At 42.9% G+C, this 19440-nt stretch overlaps 1 protein-coding gene across 1 annotated transcript; it reads left to right on the forward strand.

Annotated features, from left to right (window-relative positions):
- Positions 1 to 230: 230 nt before the first annotated feature.
- Positions 231 to 17017, forward strand: TBPL1 (TATA-box binding protein like 1). The gene is made up of 7 exons (XM_073673226.1): positions 231 to 374; positions 4283 to 4461; positions 4602 to 4684; positions 13389 to 13452; positions 13818 to 13921; positions 14010 to 14104; positions 16446 to 17017. The coding sequence occupies exons 2-7, from the start codon at positions 4327 to 4329 to the stop codon at positions 16523 to 16525; spliced, it is 561 nt and encodes a 186-aa protein (XP_073529327.1). The 5' UTR covers positions 231 to 374; positions 4283 to 4326; the 3' UTR covers positions 16526 to 17017.
- The last annotated feature ends 2423 nt before the right edge of the window (positions 17018 to 19440 follow it).

A 19440-nucleotide genomic window follows, 5' to 3' on the forward strand; every position in this document is an offset into this window, starting at 1 on the left:
GGTCACCGCCAGTCCTGCAGGCCTGTCCCTCCTTTCCCCTCCCAGGAAACCCCTCATCCAAGCCCACTAGTCCAACTTCTCCAAACAAAGAGCACACTGCCAGCATCTCCCTGCTAACCGTCACATCCTAGCTGATAGCCAATCACGGGCTTCCTTTCATTTAATCTAGCGCGTTTCACTGATAAACCCGAGGACAGCTATTGGTGGCTTAAGCCCGGTCCACTGATTGGTTTAGACTTGTGCGGTGGGCGGAGTGGCAGGGAAGTGTATGGTGGGGTTACTAAGGCCCCGACACTGCTTCCGGGACACCCGTATTTACCTTTCTCATCGCTGTGCACAGCGGGCTGTACCGGCTCTGACGGTGCAGGTGGCAGGTACGTCAGAGGGGGGCGCCATGGCTGTACTAGAACTGCTGGGGAGCTGCAGTGTGCCTCACCATTGCTATGGTGACCCCCTGGGATTCATTATGCTGGGGAATATGGTGCCCGTGGCTGGACTGCTTCATCTCTTCTTTTCAGTCACCTTGTAATACCCTCTCTCCAGTGTGTAGCCCCATAAGCTCCCAGTCAGTGCCGGCCATGCTGTGTATGTGCAGCCTGCTCCTGTACCCAGGTTCCTGTACACAGCTCCTGTGCAGGGTGACAGGTGCACCCACAGGCCAGGCCCACGTCACAGCCTTTCCACAACACCCCTGTGTAAAGTGCTGGCACTGATCAGACAGCATGTCCTAGGTCCCCCACCCCACACCACCTTGGGAATCGCCTTCCATTACACTGATGGTTTCCATTACAGGCAGTGATCGCCATTCACTGTACATGCTCGTATATACTGCTTACTTATTCCATCCATCCTAAGGAAAGAGACAGACATTTCTTATACATGATCGCTGGTTAAAAACCTCATTGCCTAGAATCTGACAGCGGGATGATCCTCGAAGCAAGTTGATGCCAAGTGACAGTTCTCACAAGAAATATGCGCCCTACGTCATCATTTATTTCTTCAATAATTTTATTCCTGCTTATATAGCGCCTTTAATTCCACAGCACTTTACAGATCTCATCATCACTGTCCCCATTAGGGCTCACAATCACGATTCCCTACCAGTATGTCTTTGGAGTGTGGGAGGAAACTGGAGGAAACCCCCGCAAACATGGGGAGAACATACAAACTCCTTTCAGATATTATTATTATTAGATATACTTGTTGGGATTAGAACCCAGGACCCCAGTGCTGCAAAACTACAATGCTGCCCATTAATTTATTTTTTTAAAAAGGGGTTGTCTGGTCCAAATCGATAAGTATGCAGTCGCTCTGTGTGTATTGTAAGAGAAAAAGCTGCACGGAATAAGAATGCACACCCAAGCAAGATTAATTGATAGAAAAAATGGCTTTATTAATTATGCAAAAACATTTAGTCATATTAAAAACAATTGAAAACACCAACGGAAAACAACAAATGAGCTGGAGAAAAAGGAGTGACAGGATATAATCACAATAAAGGCAAAGATCTTCGTAAAATATTCAGAGGATATTCAGTTCACTCCCTTAAAATTGGGGTATATACACGGATAAAGAGAAGAATGCATTAACAACCTCTATAATACAGAAAAAATAATAATATTCAAAAATGTCTGTGTTAAGGTATACCCCGTGAACCAAGCAGGATGTCATCAAATGATTAAATAATGATGATAGCTATAAGGACTATATATCTATGGGTATAGTACCCTATGCCTAGTAAATTGATATGAATTCCATTGTCCTAAAAATCACCATCATTACTATGCACAGCTTTATAAATCAAACATATACATGAGTAAATATATGCACAAAACGTATACCCACTGTAGAGCTCAAACCCAAGACGTGTTGCTAACGATGTAGCTTCGTCAGGGTCCTTTTTTAAAAGGGGTTGCCCAGTCCAAGTCGATGAGTATGCAGGCACTCTGTGTGACCACAGACTCATAAATCCCCCCCAGCGCACGCACTGTGTACTACGAGGAATCACCGGTTTCTGTTTCTGAGCTGGGACCAGCGGGTATGTATGAGTTATACATACTCCCAGCCAGAGTCTGAATAGTGGGCGCGGCCTCATTCCATACACTTGTATAGAACGATACTGCGACCCGACTAGTGATGCAGTCGTGCATTGGGCGTGGCCAACTAGAGGGAGCAGCCTCACTCCATATAAGTGTATGATGAGCGAGGCCGCACCCACTAGTAGGGCTGTGACTGGGAGTATGCATAACGCATACACACCCTCTGGTCCCAGCTCAGAAACCGGCGAATCCCCACAGTGCCTGAGCTTGGGGGATTCATAAGTCTGCAGTTACAGAGTGACTGCAGACTTATCGATTTGGACCGGACAACCCCTTTAAGTTGCCCAGGATCTAAAAATCTATATATTTTTTTCCCCAAAGAACAACAACTGTCAAAAATAAAAAATAAGTAATACTTCAGCAGTCCCCTCTGATCTTTGTCCACTTTCTGGTTCTGTTGGACTTAAAGCGCACTTGTGAGCATGATTGTGCTCAGTAAACCACATACACTGTCAGGTGGACGACATTACACTGATTACTATGATACCTTGGTTGATGAAATCCATCCTATGGTTCTTGTGTAATCTTTACTTTCAGTTTAGAGATATTGATATGCCTGTGCTTCGGGGTGGCGCTCTATCTGGTGCTCTGCTTTCATATTCATCCTTATGCTCTTATGACAGCTCACTGATCGTTCACTGACCTGCCTCCTATTTTACCTAGCCTCGCACTACTAGATGCATTATGTAAAATAGGAGGCAGGTCAGTGAAGGCACAGTGAGCTGTCATAAGAGCATAAGGATGAATATGAAAGCTGAGCACCAGATAGAGCGCCGCCCGGGAGCACAGGCATATCATTATCTCCAAACTGAAAGTAAAGATTACACAAGAACCACAGGACGGATTTCATCAACCAAGGTATCATTTTAATCAGTGTAATGTCGCCCATCTGACAGTGTATGTAGTTTACTGAGCACAATCCTGCTGACAGGTGCACCTTAAGTAGTTCCCACAGCAAGTTAGATGCCTGGATTGGCTATAGCTTCCTCCAGAAAAATTTGCCGTTTGCTGATGGTGTCGGGAGTGGGACACCAGGCAATCAGCCGATTGCCACAGCCACTGCGTTTTTTAAGGGATTGTCTCTGATAAAACTAAGCCTTCAAAAATAGCCATATTGATGTTGTATTCAGGGTATAGGACATTAATACCGGGTCGGTACCTCCATAGATCAGCTGTTATTTTTGCCTGCAAATGGAATAGAGTTGTGAAGTTCTGCTACTTTCAGTGTATAGTTGCCGCTGTCTGGTACTGCAAAACAGTTCAAACAAATAGGAGGTGTTTCACAGTACCCGACAGAGGCTGCTGCACATTGAATGAAGCTGCACTTTACAACTCCATTCCATGTGTTACATATGGTGACCGCCAGAGCAAATAATTTATTGGTGGCGGTTAGTGATGAGCGCAAGTGCTCGTTACTCAAGTTTGCCTAGGGTGCTCAGTATGCACTCAGTATCGCGGGTGCTCGAGTGACATGTTAAAGTCCCCGCCGCGCATGTTTCACAGCTGTTGGCCACAAAACATTCGGGCATTGCCCGTGTATGTCAGGCAATCCCCACATGCTTTTCGGTGCCTAACAGCAGCCGCGAAACATGCGGCTGCGGGGACTCGAGCATGTCACTCAAGCACCCGCGATACTCCGTGCATACCAAGCACCCTGGGCAAACTGGAGGAACGAGCACTTGTGCTCATCACTAGTGGCGGTGCAAGGTATCCGACCCTTCGCCAATCCGATATTAGTGATAAAGAACAGCATAAAAAAGACTTTGGCCTTAATTCATCAAGCAGTTTTCTGGCACAAAACTGATTAAAAAATTTTGTGGAACTCCTAGTTACGCAACCTTTTGCACCTTTGAGTTTTTAGCCACTGCTAGCTCTTCCATCTGATTGAAAAGTGGGCAGTGATTTGCACAGACGGGGTGCGGCTGAGCATGGCCAACAAATTTATCGTAATTTACATAAGCGTCAGAAATTTTGAGAGAAATGCACTCGAGTCCCTGACTGGCGTACATCTCTTTAGGTTGCGCACAACCGCAGAATGATGCAGCAATTTCACGGAGCAAATGCCTCCTAATGACTTTGGCACGTCTTACCCCAGCACACTGTTCATCAAAACATGCATAAAAGTTAGTTTTAATTAATAAGGGTCTTAGTGTGTTAAATCTTTATTTATATTTTCTCCCCAGGACAAATTCTCATGGTGGGGTCAAGCAGCAAGTAAGCCACCTCAATGGATGCAGAGAATGATGTGGCATTAGATATCTTAATTACCAACGTTGTCTGTGTGTTCCGAACAAGATGCCATTTAAACCTGCGAAAGATTGCATTAGAGGGGGCAAATGTCATATACAAGCGTGAAGTTGGCGTGAGTATGCCAGTGAAGAGCATCCTCTTTTTGCATTAGTTCTTGCGGTCAGATTGGGTGGGCGCATGACATTAGGGGGATGCACAAGCCATTGCACGCCTCTTTTGTCATAACTTTTTTTTTCTATCTTACATTTTTAGAAAGTGCTCATGAAACTTCGAAAACCCAGAATAACTGCAACAATTTGGTCATCAGGAAAAATAATTTGTACAGGAGCGACCAGGTAATAAGAACAGTGCTACGCCATTAAAGGGGTTGTCCAACCCCAAAATCCCAATATTATTATTATTTTTTTTAAGCTTATCTGTGCTCTATTGCATTACGAATCCCCCTCCTGCTCTATAAATGTAGTTTTTACCCCTTTCTCTTACTTCATTGCTTGCATCCAGTTTTACATGCTCGTTTTCCAGGTTAGGCAGCTTCTTGTGCTTTTTCTACCCCAAACACATTGTGCATTTGATGGTCCTCACAGCCAGTGCTAGCACCACCCTGCCTACGTCTCCAGCACTCACCTCAGCCCACCCATTACTCACTCATTGACCTTGTTATGAACCTGCCCCAGTACCGACATCTAGCAGTTATTCCAGCATTGGACCTGGTCTTCTTATTCGCTCACATCCATCATTTTAATAAAGTGTTTACATGTGCCCCCATATTATCCCTAAGGCTATGTTCACACGCAGCATTTTTGCTGGATTTTATCATGCAGCTAAAACCTGCTCTTTTGGCAGTAAAAACATCAAGTTCAAAACTCAGATTTTGCTGCAAAGTTATAGAAGTGTGATTTGTCTAAAATACATGTTTTATAAAGTTAGTTTTTGCACCAAAACGCAGAAAATAATGCTGCATTTTTGCACCCTCATTGCTTTGTATCTGTAAAAAACACTAAGGTTGAGTGCCCACGATGTCGATTTAATGCGTTTCCGCGGTGGCATTTCCGCCTCGGCGTCCCGCGGTGTACTGGCAGGACCTGCGGTAACGTCATTTACTCAGCTGATGGTCACGTGACCGCTGACGTCAGCGGTCAGGTGATGGTTGCGTGACCATCAGCTGACTAAATGACGTCACCGCAGGTCCTGCCAGTACACTGCGGGACGCAGAGGAGAGAGGACGTGGCCGGGAGGAGACCGGGGGCCCCTGGAGAGGTGAATATAAGGTTTTTTATTTCTTTTTACTTTATAATTCTTTTTTTTTTTTTTACTTTAGATGCAGCATTTGATAGTAGAAATTTCCTCTAAGTTGGTCACACAATATAAATCCATGCTGGTTGCATGGATTTATATTGTGTGACCAACTTGTCAAGCCCTTTTCCAAGTGATGCTCAAAATTGCTTGGAAAAACGCATGTAAAAACTCTGAAAAAACGCATACAAAATCCACATGCGTTTTTTCTGCCAAGGAGATGCAGAAATGCTCAGGAAATTTCTGCTTCAAATCTGCATCGTGGGCACATAGCCTAAAAGGAGTGACATGCTACAGATTTTAAAAACGCTGCAGTCATCAAATTCAGTCAGGAAAAAAAGGGTGTGCATGGGATTTCTGAAGCCTCATAGCTTTTGCTGGTACTGTAAAAAGCAGCTTCTTATTTGATTAACCCCTTGACACCCTAGCCTGTTTTCACCTTCATGACCAGGCCAATTTTTACAATTCCGACCAGTGTTCACTTTGAGGTAATAACTCTGGAACGCTTCAACGGATCCCACTGATTCGGAGATTGGCTGGAATAGATTGCGGATACCATGTCTCGTTTGCAGTCTCCCTGACATGCCTAAACAGTGGAAACCCCCCCCACAAGTTTAAACTACAGCCCTCAAGGAACTTATCTAGATGTGTGGTGAGCACCTTGAACCCAGAGGTGCTTCACAGAAGTTTATAATGTTGGACCATGAAAATTAAAAATTATTTTTTTTCCCCAAAAAATGTTGCTTTAGTCCCAATTTTTTTCATATTTATAAGGGCAATAGGAGAAAATGGACCACAAAATTTGTGGAGTAATTTCTTCTGAGTACACAGATGCCCTATATGTTGGGGAAAATCTTAGTTACTTACAGGTAATGGGATTTTACAGAGCTTGTGACAGCAACACCTGACAGAGGGTATCCGCCCACCAAGGACAGGAAACCTACTGAATAAAAAGGCGGTACCTCTCCTCTGCATCAGTTTTGTTTCAGGGCATGAGAGGACCTCCGGACAGTATGTTAGTACACAACTACCACCAATAAAACATTTATCGCTATACACCCATATATATAGTGCACACCATAAGTGATAAAAGGGAGGGAATATAATGGTGCTGTCATGGGCTCTGTAAAATCCCGTTACTGGTAAGTAACTGAGATTTTTTCCCATGACATCACCACCTTAGGGAGGGATCACCGCTTGTAACACCTTTCTCCCAAAGGATAGATCAGCAGATGAAGATAGATCAAGGCCGGTAATGGTTATAAAAGGTAGAAGGAGATAACCATGTCGCGGCCTTAAATATTTTGTCAATAGATACTTCTGCCTTTCGCTGCCACAGCCCTGGTGGAATGAGCCTTCAGGTTCTCTGGAACTGGCACGTTATTAGAAGAATATGCTAAGTTAATGGAGTGCCTGATCCATCTAGTAACTTTAAGACCCTTCTTAGCTCCCTGGAAGGAGACAAATAAGGCTTCACTCCTCCAAGGTTTTGTTACTGCTAAATATTGAACCAAAACCCGTCTCGCATCTAGAGTATGGAGTCTCTGTTCTTCTGAATCTTTTGGGATAGGATAGAATGAGGGGAGAATGATCTCCTGTGTTCTGAGAAATTTGGAGGTTACCTTCAAAAGGTAGGCCGGGTCTGACCTTAATGTAACCCTTTCTATAGTGACCTGCGTAAAAGGAGGATTTACTGACAGTGCCTGTAAGTCACTAACTCTATGGGCTGATGTTAGCACTATCAATATAACTGTCTTCAGAGTGAAAGTTCTTTCTGTCACACTTTCTAAGGGCTCGAAGGGAGACTTAGTCAGGGCTTCTAGGACCAGGTTTAGATCCCAGGGAGGCATTCTCGGGGTAGCCATTGGTCTAGATCTGTCACATGCCTTTATGAATCTGATGACCCATCTATCTGCTGCCAAATTATAATTATATAAGGCTCCTAGACCCCCTACTTGCACCTTTAAGGGTGCTGGTAGCCAACCCCATATCCAAGCCCCTTTGGAGGAATTCCAGAATGGCCTTTATAGGAATTTTACCCTTAGCTGACTGCCCCGAAGTAGATAGGAATTTTGCCCATGTCTTACCGTAGATCTTAGTCGTTACTGGCTTTCTGCTTTTAAGCAGAATAGTGACGAGATCTGGAGAAAAACTTTCTGGATTAGTAACGACCTTTCAAACTCGAGGCCGTCAAATGCAGACCCGACCTCGGAGGATGGAAGACTGGGCCCTGCTTGAGGAGATGTGGAATGTCTGGAAGGACCCATGGATCTAACTCTGCCATCCTCTTTATCCAGGTGAACCATGGTCTCTTGGGCCAGAATGGGGCAATTAAAATGACCTTCGCCTGTTCCATCCGGATCTTCCTCAAAATCATTGGAATCAACATTAGCAGAGAGAAGACGTAAGCTAGGCTGAAGTTCCAGAGAATTTGCAGTACATCCACTGCATAGGGTTTTTCTCTTGGATTTAAGGAGCAGAAGATCCTGGTCCTTCGGTTTTGCTTGCTTGCAAAAAAATCTATTTTGCTGTCCAAGTGTCCCTTGAACTGTTTCTCTGTCGCTAGGATGTCCTGCTGCAGATGTCGGGAGTGTATTTCAGCCCATTGGACCGCCTTCATTAGAAACATGGACGGATTCCTGACTGCTGCTGAGACTAGGGTTATAATCCTGTCTTTTTTGTCGTCTGGCAGTCGATAAGTCTGTTCTTCTGAGTCCAAGATAAGCCCTAAGAAGGACTGAACCTTCCGAGAGCTCCCAAATCCTCAAATGGCAGGGTGGATTTTTTAGAGTATTTTGACACTGCCATATCAATCTTTGTGGTCTTATCCCACCTGGCTGTATCCTCTTCCTCAAACGGGTAACTTCTCTTTGAAGACAATGGTAGCTGCCCCTTCCTATCAGGCCTCTTCCATTCTTTGTCAATGAGTGTACTGATTCTCTCATTGACCGGGAATGTGCGTCTTTTCTTTTGATCCAGACCCCCGAACATGATGTCCTGAACGGTTCTCGGGGTATTGTTATCAGTTATGCCCATAGTTGTTCTTATGGCTTTAATTAATTTATCTGTGTTTTCCGCAAGAAAACACTGCCTACCCCCTGCATTGCATGATGATGATGATGATGATGATGAGTAGGTAGGAGAGGAAATAGACTCCTCCTTATCCTGAAATATTACAGATTCCTCTGAATCTGATGTATGACGCTTTAGCTTCCTACTCTTCTTGCATGTAGTTAGCGTCTTCAGGGAGTCCCTAACTTCCATCTGGGTTAATGATTTTAAATCCTGGGCAAAATTAGGTGTTTCCTCTGATATGGTCCTCTGGATACAACTCCGGCAACACTTTTTAGTGTAAGTGCTGGGAAAATTAACTCTGTACAGTACACACTCTTTATTTCTTTTGGCGCTACACTTTTTGGGCTTTTCCTAGCAGAAAAAATACATAGAAACAGGGACCCATTTAATATGGTGAACTTTCATGGAGATTACTCACCACTATGCCGTTCAGTCTAGGGTACCGGAGATGGAGGCTGGATCAGTTCACATGATCTCTCCCGTCTGGAGGTGGTGGACTCGCGACCTGCCCTGCTTTTCTGGCTGGTCTTGCTGCCGCTTGTCTGACTGCCACTACTCTAGCCCTGATGATGGCGCTGCTGCTGCTGAGGTTGCTTTGGCGGCGGAGGTTGCTGCTGCTGCTTAGGTGACTGCGGTTCTTGGTCCATGATGGAGAAAATGTTCAGACACCGCAATTCTGCAGCTCTTCCTCTCTTTACATAGAGGAGGGACGCCATCCACCCCCTCCCCTGGAAATCCGGGTAGACACTGCTCTTTATTTCTTTTCTTTTTATTATTTTTTTGACTAAGCCAGATTCCTGGCTTCAGGCGCGCTCAGGCTGCGTCACTTCCTGACACGCGCCCTGCGCGTTCGCAGTCCCGCCGGCCCAATGTTCCGGCGCGCTACCTCATCAGGGCGCGCCGGAACTTCCTGTCATGCGCCCTGAACGTGCGCAGCCCAGAAGTCCCACTTACCGGCGCGCTCAGCCGTGGGAGCATTATGACAGCATCCCATGCGTGCGCAGCCCTGGAAGCGGGTCCCGGCGCACTCAGTCAGAGGCCTTCCACTCGGCACCAGTGCAGGCCCTAAACAGAATCCCGCGCTCTAAGCTCGTTACTGGCAGACCCCCGATGCACGCAGACCCCCGATGCATGTTGGCTGGGGACGTGCTTGAAAGGACCACCCTTGCACGCTTACCACACCACCGACCTCCTGGCCGCAGTATAACACAGACCAAAGGCATCCACATCCTGCACACCCTCAGCCTGGTAACTCCACGAAGTACTGAGAGGTTACCATCAAGGATAGGAAACCAAAACTGATGCAGAGTAGAGGTACTGCCTTTTTATTCAGTAGGTTTGCTGTCCTTGGTGGGCGGATACCCTCTCTCAGGTGGTGCGGTCATGGGAGAAGGGGAAAAAAATAACTGTTCGGGTGCACGGGAGAGCTCCAAAAGAAATGACTGATGTATTGGGGAGAAGATTTTGCTCATATAGTTTGCGGGCACTATGCTGCATTGGTTGAGCCCTTGTACTGCCAGAAAAGAAGTAACACTCCACAAGTGACCCCATTTTGGAAACTACACCCTTCAAGGAATTCATCTAGGGGTGTTGTGAGTATGTTGAACTCATAGGAGCTTCAAAGAATTTTATAACATTGGGACATGAAAATGAACAATATTGTTTTTTAACACACAAATGTTGTTTTAGACCCAAATTTTTAATTTTCACAAAAGAATAGGGGCAAATGGACCTAAACATTAATAAAGCAATATCTTCCGAATGCAGCAATACTCTGTGTGGTCCTACACTTTTGTTTGAGTGTACGGCAGGGCTCGGAAGAGAGAGTGCCATTTGGTTTTTAGGGAGCAGAGTTTCCTGGAGTCGTTTGTGGGCACCATTTGCAGGGCCCCTAAAACCATCAAAGCAGCAGAAATCTCCAAAAAGTGACCCCATTTTGCAAATTACACTCAAGGAAATCATTTACGGGTTTAGTGACTATTTTGACCCCACTGGCGTTCTCCAGAAATTAGTGCACAATTAATGTTGCAGAGTGAAAATTGCAAATATGCCATTTTAGTGCGCCATACTTAGTGCCTGGCTTGTGATTCCGGAGGCATGTGATGCATTGATTGTTAAAAGGGTTGTCCAGGACTTAATAATTGAGGCCTTTTCTCATTATAAGTTTGGTGGGGGTCCAACACTTACGATCAGCTGAAACTTCTTTGGCAGTGGCCCAAACTCAGGTTACTGGTGCATATGCTCATCAGTGTGCACTATACAAAAGAAGTAACTTGGCACTCAATGTGAAGAAAGTTCCATTTTTATTATGCATTCAGCAAATTAGTTTGGTTAAACATTTTCGGTCTGAGTTAGACTTTCATCAGAACTGAATGCAGTGCAGTGGAAAACAACGCACTGTCTATGGCGACATGAGTCGCTCTGGTGTGCACTCAGGATGGATCCCGAAGTATCCGATCACCATATGGACCCACTGTAAAGAGACGTATATCGCATGGTATACATCTCTGTAGTGTCCCCCAGTACATAACATTTTTTATTTGATTTTTATTCCAGTTTTTGAGAAACATAATGAAAATGCAAAAAAAAGCAATTCAGGAATTGTCTGTAATTTATTTTTATGCTGTTCACCGTGCGGTAAATATGGTAAGGCGACTTTATTCTTCGGGTTAGTACAGTTACAGCAATGCCAAAGTTATTTAGTATTTTTATAGTTTGCTATATTCGCATGCTAAAACACTGATTTAAAGCACCACTCCAGTGTTTTGTTTTGTTTTCAACACAGGAGTGGTGCTTTAAATGTATGCCACCTGCCCCTGGTCATATACTCCCCCTCCGGCCTCTTCATCCTGGTGCCATCTTGTGATAGTAGCTTCTGACTGGCCGGAAGTCAGAAGCTACGTTATAAGCTTTCAATGCAAGTCTGTGAGAGGCAGAACGAGGCTCTCATAGACGTGTATTGAAAAGTGACCTCTGCAGCGCTCCATGAAACACTGGACCTGCGAGCATGTAACTTTTCGCCGAAGACCGACGGGAGCGACTCTGGAAACGGATGAAGGTGGTGGCAGGGGAGTATCAGACACGGGACTTACATTTAAAGCACCACTCCAGCAATGCACTAAAAAAACGCTAGAGTGGTGCTTTTAAAAAAAAAAAAAAAAAAAAAGTATTTGTTATTGCATCACCATATTCGGAGAGCTATAACTTTTTTATTTTTCCACTGAACGAGCTGTGAGAGGGCTTATTTTTTTGCGGGATGAGTTTAAGGGTTTTTTCGTACCATTTTAGACTACATAACATTTTTTTATTCACTTTTTTTCCTGATGTTTGGATGGCAAAGTGAGTAAAACCCAGTAGTTCATTAATGGTTTTATTTTTATTTTTTTCACGCCATTCACCATGCGGTAAAAGTGATCAGGCAACTTTATTCATCGGGTCATTACGATCGCAGTGATACCAGATTTATATAGGTTTTCTTATGTTTTTTGCTTTGGTTGCACACAGAAATACATTGTTTTACAAACAATTTGTTTTTCCATCGTCATACACTGATAGCTGTTACTTTTTTTTTTTGACTGCGCTATATAAGGGCTTGTTTTTTTGTGGGACAAGATGACGTTTTTATTGATACCATTATTTTTTGTATGTGATTATTAGATCACTTTTTATTCCATGTTTTGTGTGACTCAAGCTCTGTATTTCTGTTGTGTTTATTTTTTTACGGTGTTCCACCTGGGTGACCCCGCAGTTGCTCATTCTACCTGGGGTCACCATGGAGGCCATCGGCACGATCACAGTCGCATTGTGCTGATCGGAAGAAAGAGGGAGCCGACTCCCTCTATAAGCAGATTGATGCATCAGAGGGGTTAAACGCCTGTGATCAGAGCTAGCACCAATTGTGGCCGTTACTGCAGGAGCAGTTTGTAAAAGAAGAGTGCTCCAAAATTCCAGATGAGAGGTGTAAGAAGCTTGTTGATGGTTATAGGAAGCGATTGATTGCAGTTATTTATTCCAAAGGGAGTGCAACCAAATATTAAGTTGAGGGTGCCAACAATTTTGTCCGACCCATTTTTGGGGTTGTATATGAAATTATGTCCAATTTTGCCTTTTTTTCTCTTTTTTTTGTGTTCCAATACACACACAAGAAATAATCATGTGTAATTGCAATAATTTTCTGGGAGAAACACTTTCAAGGGTGCCAACACTTTCAGCCATGACTGTATATGAGTGACATGGGAATTACCATCTCTGTGCAATGGCATCAGACAGTTCCGACTATGACAGTAGATGGGAGTACCCCTTTAGGATTTATCTTTTAGGTTTATGTTGGTTTTTGCAAGTCAGAATAGTATAACACTGCATTATTCTGCACAGGAATGAAAGCATATACCTGACTGAGCCATTAGGGTCATACAAAAAAGTACAGTAATTGAAGTATATGTTAAGTCGCGTACTACCGTAAAAACGCCTACTTTTAGTGAGCATTGTACACAGTTTACCAGCACATGGGTAAGAGGGTGGAAAATTATAGTTGTTGACTTGGGTCCCGGTTTATCAAACCCCTGCTATAGATTAGATAACGCTGTAGAATATGAGAAAGGATTTGATTTTATGTTGGCACTTTGCTATAAACACTTAGTAATGACCTGGATTATGTCTCTTGTGTTTCAGTGAAGAAGAAGCCAAGTTTGGTGCTAGAAGATTGGCTCGTTGCCTACAGAAGCTTGGATTTTTGGTATAATGTTTATCTTTGTGGAAAGTAGTTTGAAAATTGGGAGAAAAAGTAGTCTTCTATACAACATGATCCTGGAACATAGAGGAGTATAGTCAATGTCACGGTGAAGCTGTAGTCTAATGGTGGGGAGGGGGGAACTGTGGTGGTACAGATTTAGGGAATGAGAATAAGCTGCTGTCCGTGCCCATATGCATTAGATTGTATAATTCCACGAGAGACACGGACATTCATCTGCTGGTACAAATACATTAGAAGGGCCTACGTATATGTAAGCTGTAATAACTACTGAAACACTTTCCATATTTTCTGCTTATTGCTAATGATATATATATTTGATCATTATTCACTTCCTTATATTCTAACAGGTGAAGTTCACCGAGTTTAAAGTTGTCAATGTGCTGGCTGTGTGCACCATGCCATTTGAAATAAGACTACCAGAATTTACAAAAAATAACCGACCTAATGCCAGGCAAGTTCTTTTACTTATGGTGCAATTTCCTTTTTTTATGTTTTCCAACATTTTAATTAAAGCTTAAAATGTTATTGCATTTATGCAGTTATGAACCTGAACTTCACCCTGCCGTCTGCTATAGGATAAAGTCTCTAAGATCAACACTACAGATATTCTCCACTGGAAGTATTACAGTTACAGGTAATCATTGAATATCGGACAGAAAAAAAAAAAAGGATATATAAAATTAATGGGAACCTGTCATCACCAGAAATAAAACTATTAACCTGCAGATATGTGGTCAATCTGCAGGTTAACAGAGTCATTATGCTGCCCGGCGCCTGCACGCAGCCGAATGCAGCTGGGAGAAAATGAACTTTATTCTCCTGCCAGCATGCAGTCATCGTTCTGAGAATATAGAGCGGCCGCTGTAACCGTGACCCCGGCCCTGACTGACACTGGCTCTGCATTGGGGCTCAGCTGTCAGTCAGGGCGTGGTTGCAGCGGCCGCTCTATATTCTCAGAGCGATAACTGGACCCTTGACGTCCCCGCCCCCATGATTGAAACCGGCTGATGATCATAGCTTCTAGTCTCCCATGGAGACTATTGAAGCCAGTAAAAAAAAAAAAAAAAAAAAGTTTAAAAATATAAAAAAAAAATTAAAAGTTCAAATCACCCCCCATTTGCCCCGTTCAAAATAAAAAATACAAATTTGGTATCGGCGCTTTCAGAATCACCCGATCTTTCAACATATAAAAAGAATTTATCCGACCAGTAAACGGCGTAACGAGAAAAAAAAAAATCAAAAACGCCAGAATTATGTTTTTTTTGGTCGCCTCAACATTGAAATAAAATGCAATAACGGGCGGTTACAACATTGTATCTACCCCAAAATGGTATCAATAAAAACATCAGCTCGGCACGCAAAAAATAAGCCCTCACCCGGCCCCAGATCCCGAAAAATGGAGATGCTACAGGTGTCTGAAAACGGGGCTTTTTTTTCACCACATAAATAAAAAAGAACTTATACATGTTTAGTATCTACGTACTCGTAATGACCTGGAGAATCATAATGGCAGGTCAGTTTTAGCATTTAATGAACATGGCAAAAAAAAACAAAACAATTGTGGAATTGCCCCTTTTTTGCAATTTCACCGCACTTGGAATTTTTTTCCCGTTTCCCAGTACACTATATGGAAAATCAATGGTGACGTTCAAAAGTACAACTCATCCCACAAAAAACAAGCCATATTGACTGAAAAATAAAAAAGTTATGGCTCTGGGAAGAAGGAGCAAAAATGGGAAAACCCAAGGTGGTGAAGGGGTTAAATGTGCAGTGATAGTTAACCCTAACTAGTGGGTGAGCAAGCACCATGGCCTCTTCATCTCCTGATTATGGTAGTTTCAGCTACTGGACCATTGGGCTACGTTCCCACTATGAGTTTTTGGTGAGTTTTTCACACTGCGTATTTTTGCTGCATCAAAAACACAGCGTCTTACAGTTCCAGCAAAGCAGATGGGATTTATAGAGATCTCACCCACTTTGCCTTTATTTTACTGAGTGTAAACTGATCTGCGGTGCGTGTTTCAAATCCACAACACATCCGTTTGTCTTGCGAGTACATTGCGTTTTCTGTACAGATTGTCCCCGTAGACTTGCATCAGTTGCGGAAAATCCCCAGGTAAAAAACGCACAAGGATTTTTAGTGTTTTTCCGCTGTAAGCCGCACCTAAGTATCAAAAAAGTTTTGTCAAAGTCAAATACCAGGAAGTATCAAAAACAAAGTCACTTTATTTAAAGTATGACACACCAACAAGAGACAAAAAACGTAGTGTCAAAAGACAATGAAAAAACACTAGTAACCCAATTTATATAATAGGTGCAGAAATTCTGCAGCGTCAGAATTTCACCAAAAGCTCATCATGGGAAGCTAGCCTTACAGATCTTACACCAAAGTTGTATGGTCTCCCTACCAATCTTTACAACGATGCAGCAATTACATCAGTAAGGTCATTCCCTCTGGGCTTTAATTGCCAAACAAAAAAAAACCCACAACATATTTCCCTTTTAAGTGCTCATATCATACATTTGTCTGGTATATTATACTAGTCTTTCTCTGAGGCCTCATTCAGACATCAATGATTTTTCTCATATGCAAAAATGGTTTGAATTTCATCAGATTTTGGTCACAGTCTCAGTTTTTACCATCAGAGTTTCATCAATTTTTCTCTGATTTAAAAAAAAAAGTGTTGGAGGTTTCTCAAACTATTCCTATCAAACAGACTGAAAATCGGACAGCACACGGATGGCATCCAAGTGCTGTCCCATGTTTTTCACAGACCATAGATCTGAATTGGTGATTTTGCTCTGCCGTTCAGATAAAAATCGGACATGTCTCCGTAATTTTTGTAAAAATACATGACACCTGAACAACCCCATAGACTAATAGGTACGAAAGCTATCCAGATAGGACTTGTATGAGAAAAGCTGTCGTCAGAATGAGCCCTAAATGCTTTGTATATTTTTGTTTTTTTCTTTAGGTCCAGATGTGAAGTCCGTTGCTACCGCTGTGGAGCAAATTTACCCGTGTGTATTTGAAAGCAGAAAAGTCATTTTGTAAATAACCACTTCTACGTTGAGATTTTATGTCCATGCACCTTTTTTTAAAGAAGAAAACATAAAAAAGAATAAATCTGTAACTTGATCAAATAAACAGGACCAACAAAGGGACAACTCTTTAACTGTCTTCTAGCCAGTGTTGAGACGCTGCACCCAGAGACATTTCTGTGTTTTTAGGAAAGGACTGTTTACAAGACTTGGACCTGCTGCTTTGAAACAACTGTGCTATTTATTTGTGAAGTAATTCCCATGTACTCTTCTGGAGAGAGCTGTAATGATGTGCACTAACGCAAACCCTCTGTTTGAGCTTGTGGTTTATTTATAGCCTTTTCATTTGATTTTTATTTTTCTATTTTTTTTTTTTTTTTTTTTTTACAATATGGGCACCAAAGAAACTGTTAAAGTTTTCTTCTCACTCATTGAATGTTTTATAAATGTTCTGTTGTCATAGCACAAATGTTTTCTTTTCCTGGTCATGTAAATATTTTTTAATAAAAAAAAAATTGCTAACAGGTTTGTAATATTTATATTCCTATGCATCAATTGGTTCATTGTCATATGTTTGATGTGGTGTCAGACAAGACAACTGACATTGTTAGCTTTAGGGTAGGCCTGCACAACATGCGGCCCTCTGAAGGTCGTTGTCTAGGATCAGTGAGCTCCTTCTTCCTGTATTCAAATGTATTTGCGTAAGCGCTCCAGGAGGAGCCGAAGAATAAATGTCTTGTTATTTTAGATGAGGGCGGAGGGGAGGGTTGTATTACTACAAGGGCACATAGTGTGGTAATTTGGAACATTATGGGGCAATTGGGGAAATTGTGAAAGGCAGAATAGTACAGCGAGGGGCAGTGTGGGCGAGACATTTTAGAGCGAGGCAGTGTATGTTTGTTTTTTTATGGAGAGGGGCAGGGTAAGGGGGAGGTATTTTGTGCAGGAAACACAGTGAGGGGCGATTATTTATTCAGGGGCAGAATATAGGAGATACTTCTATTTTTAAGGGCACCGTGTCAGGAATCGCTGCTGAAGACGAAGAGGTGGCAAGTCTGGAAAGAGAAGCTTTGGGTGTGAAATCTCATCATGGCATCTGTGCTAAATGTAGACAACAGGGATGGGAATGACTCCAATCAGAAGATGTAATCTATAAAAGGTACCTGGATGTAAATGTTTATTTGTGATCTGCCTGCATCTTATGAGGCTAAGTGCCCACGATGCAGAAATGCTGCAGATTTTTTCCGCTTCTCCCTGGCAGGAAAAAAGCGTGCGGATTTTACATGCGTTTTTCCTGCCAGGTAGAAGCGTTTGTCAAGCGTTTTTGCATGCATTTCTGCATGCGGGTTATCAAGTGCTTTTCAAGCGATTTTAGCATCACTTGGAAAAGTGCTTGACAACTTGGTCAGACTATATAAATCCATGCAACCGGCATGGATTTATATAGTGTGACCAAGTAATCGTTAAAAAAAGAAAAAGAATGGTAAAAAATAAAGATTATACTTACCTTCCGATGGCCCCCGGTATTTTCTCCGCTGCGTCCGGTGTGTTGTATCGGTCGCGGTGGTGTGAAAGGACCTGCCATGAAGTCATTGAGTCATGTGACAGGTCACGCAACCGCCGACGTCAGCGGTCGCGTGACCTGTCACATGACTCAATGACTTCATGGCAGGTCCTTCACACCACCACGACCAATACAACAGACTAAATGGAGTGGAGAAAATACCGGGGGCCATCGGAAGGTAAGTATAATCTTTATTTTTTATTTTAAATTCTTTTTTTAACAGGTTCTATGGTACCTGGGTCTGGAGGAGAGTTTCCTTTTCTCCAAACCCGGGCACCATCCGCACATAGAATCGCATAATATCCATGTGTGCAAATGTACTGACACGTATATTATGCGTTTCAATGCAAGTCAATGGCAGCAATTACACTGCGTGTCCGCAAAATTAATGGACATGCTGTGTATTTTTCCGCAATGATAATCCGCAGCGGAAATTTCCGCAGCATGTGCACAGCACATGCAGATTATCATTGGGGACCATGGGGCACGTATTGCCAAGTGTTTAAGCGTTTTCGCTGCGAAATTCCGCGGCAAAAACGTTTGAAAAACGCATAGTGGGCACACAGCCTCAGTGTTGTAGTTCCTGTATGGTCCGCAGTCTGATTATGACTGATAGCAACAGCTCCCAGTATCTCCTTACCATTGTTAAGTACATACTGGAAATTGTAGGTTCATGCAATACAAATGTATATGAGTCTGACCTGATATTACAATTGATTGCTGTATTAAGCTTTGTACTGTATACATGTAATGATTGTGTTTCATTCTCTGCACTCATGACCCGACAGCGGTTCCGGTGCTGCACTCATGTATGAATCCATAAACGTATTTTATTGCTATGTTGAATCTTAGAAAGTGTCAAAACTTAGAGATTTGAGATTATGAGGAGGATTTACAGAGTTTCTGCTCCAAAAAACTCAGTTTAAGTTAGCTTGTGTTCACACTGATTTTTTTGGAACAGAAACTCTAAATCCTTCTCAAATACTCAAAATTTTGTGCCATCATGTACTGATGGTGGTTCTAGTGATTTATTTGTGTAACTATCCCTTTAAAAAATAAATCTGTGGCCCTTGGGATCAATTCAGTATGGCAATGTGGCCCTTGGATGAAAAAAATTTGTGCAACCCTCCTTTAAGGTGTCACTTACTAGGCAGGATTGGACTTGCACACTTAAAAAGGATCCTCTGGAAGGAGACACACTAATGTGACCACAGACCTCGTAGAACACAACTCCATTTGGAGTTAAAAGTAACTTATTTGTGAATATCATTGCACATGCAATCCCCTAAGAAACACGTGTCAAACTCTGGCCCATGGGCCAAATTTGGCCCCCAGGGTGATAATATTTGGCCTGCGATGCTGGC

Source organism: Phyllobates terribilis, unplaced genomic scaffold (genome assembly GCF_046119375.1).
Source record: "Phyllobates terribilis strain yellow unplaced genomic scaffold, ASM4611937v1 Scaffold_3__8_contigs__length_932513732, whole genome shotgun sequence".
In the NCBI taxonomy this organism is placed as follows: Eukaryota; Metazoa; Chordata; class Amphibia; order Anura; family Dendrobatidae; genus Phyllobates; species Phyllobates terribilis.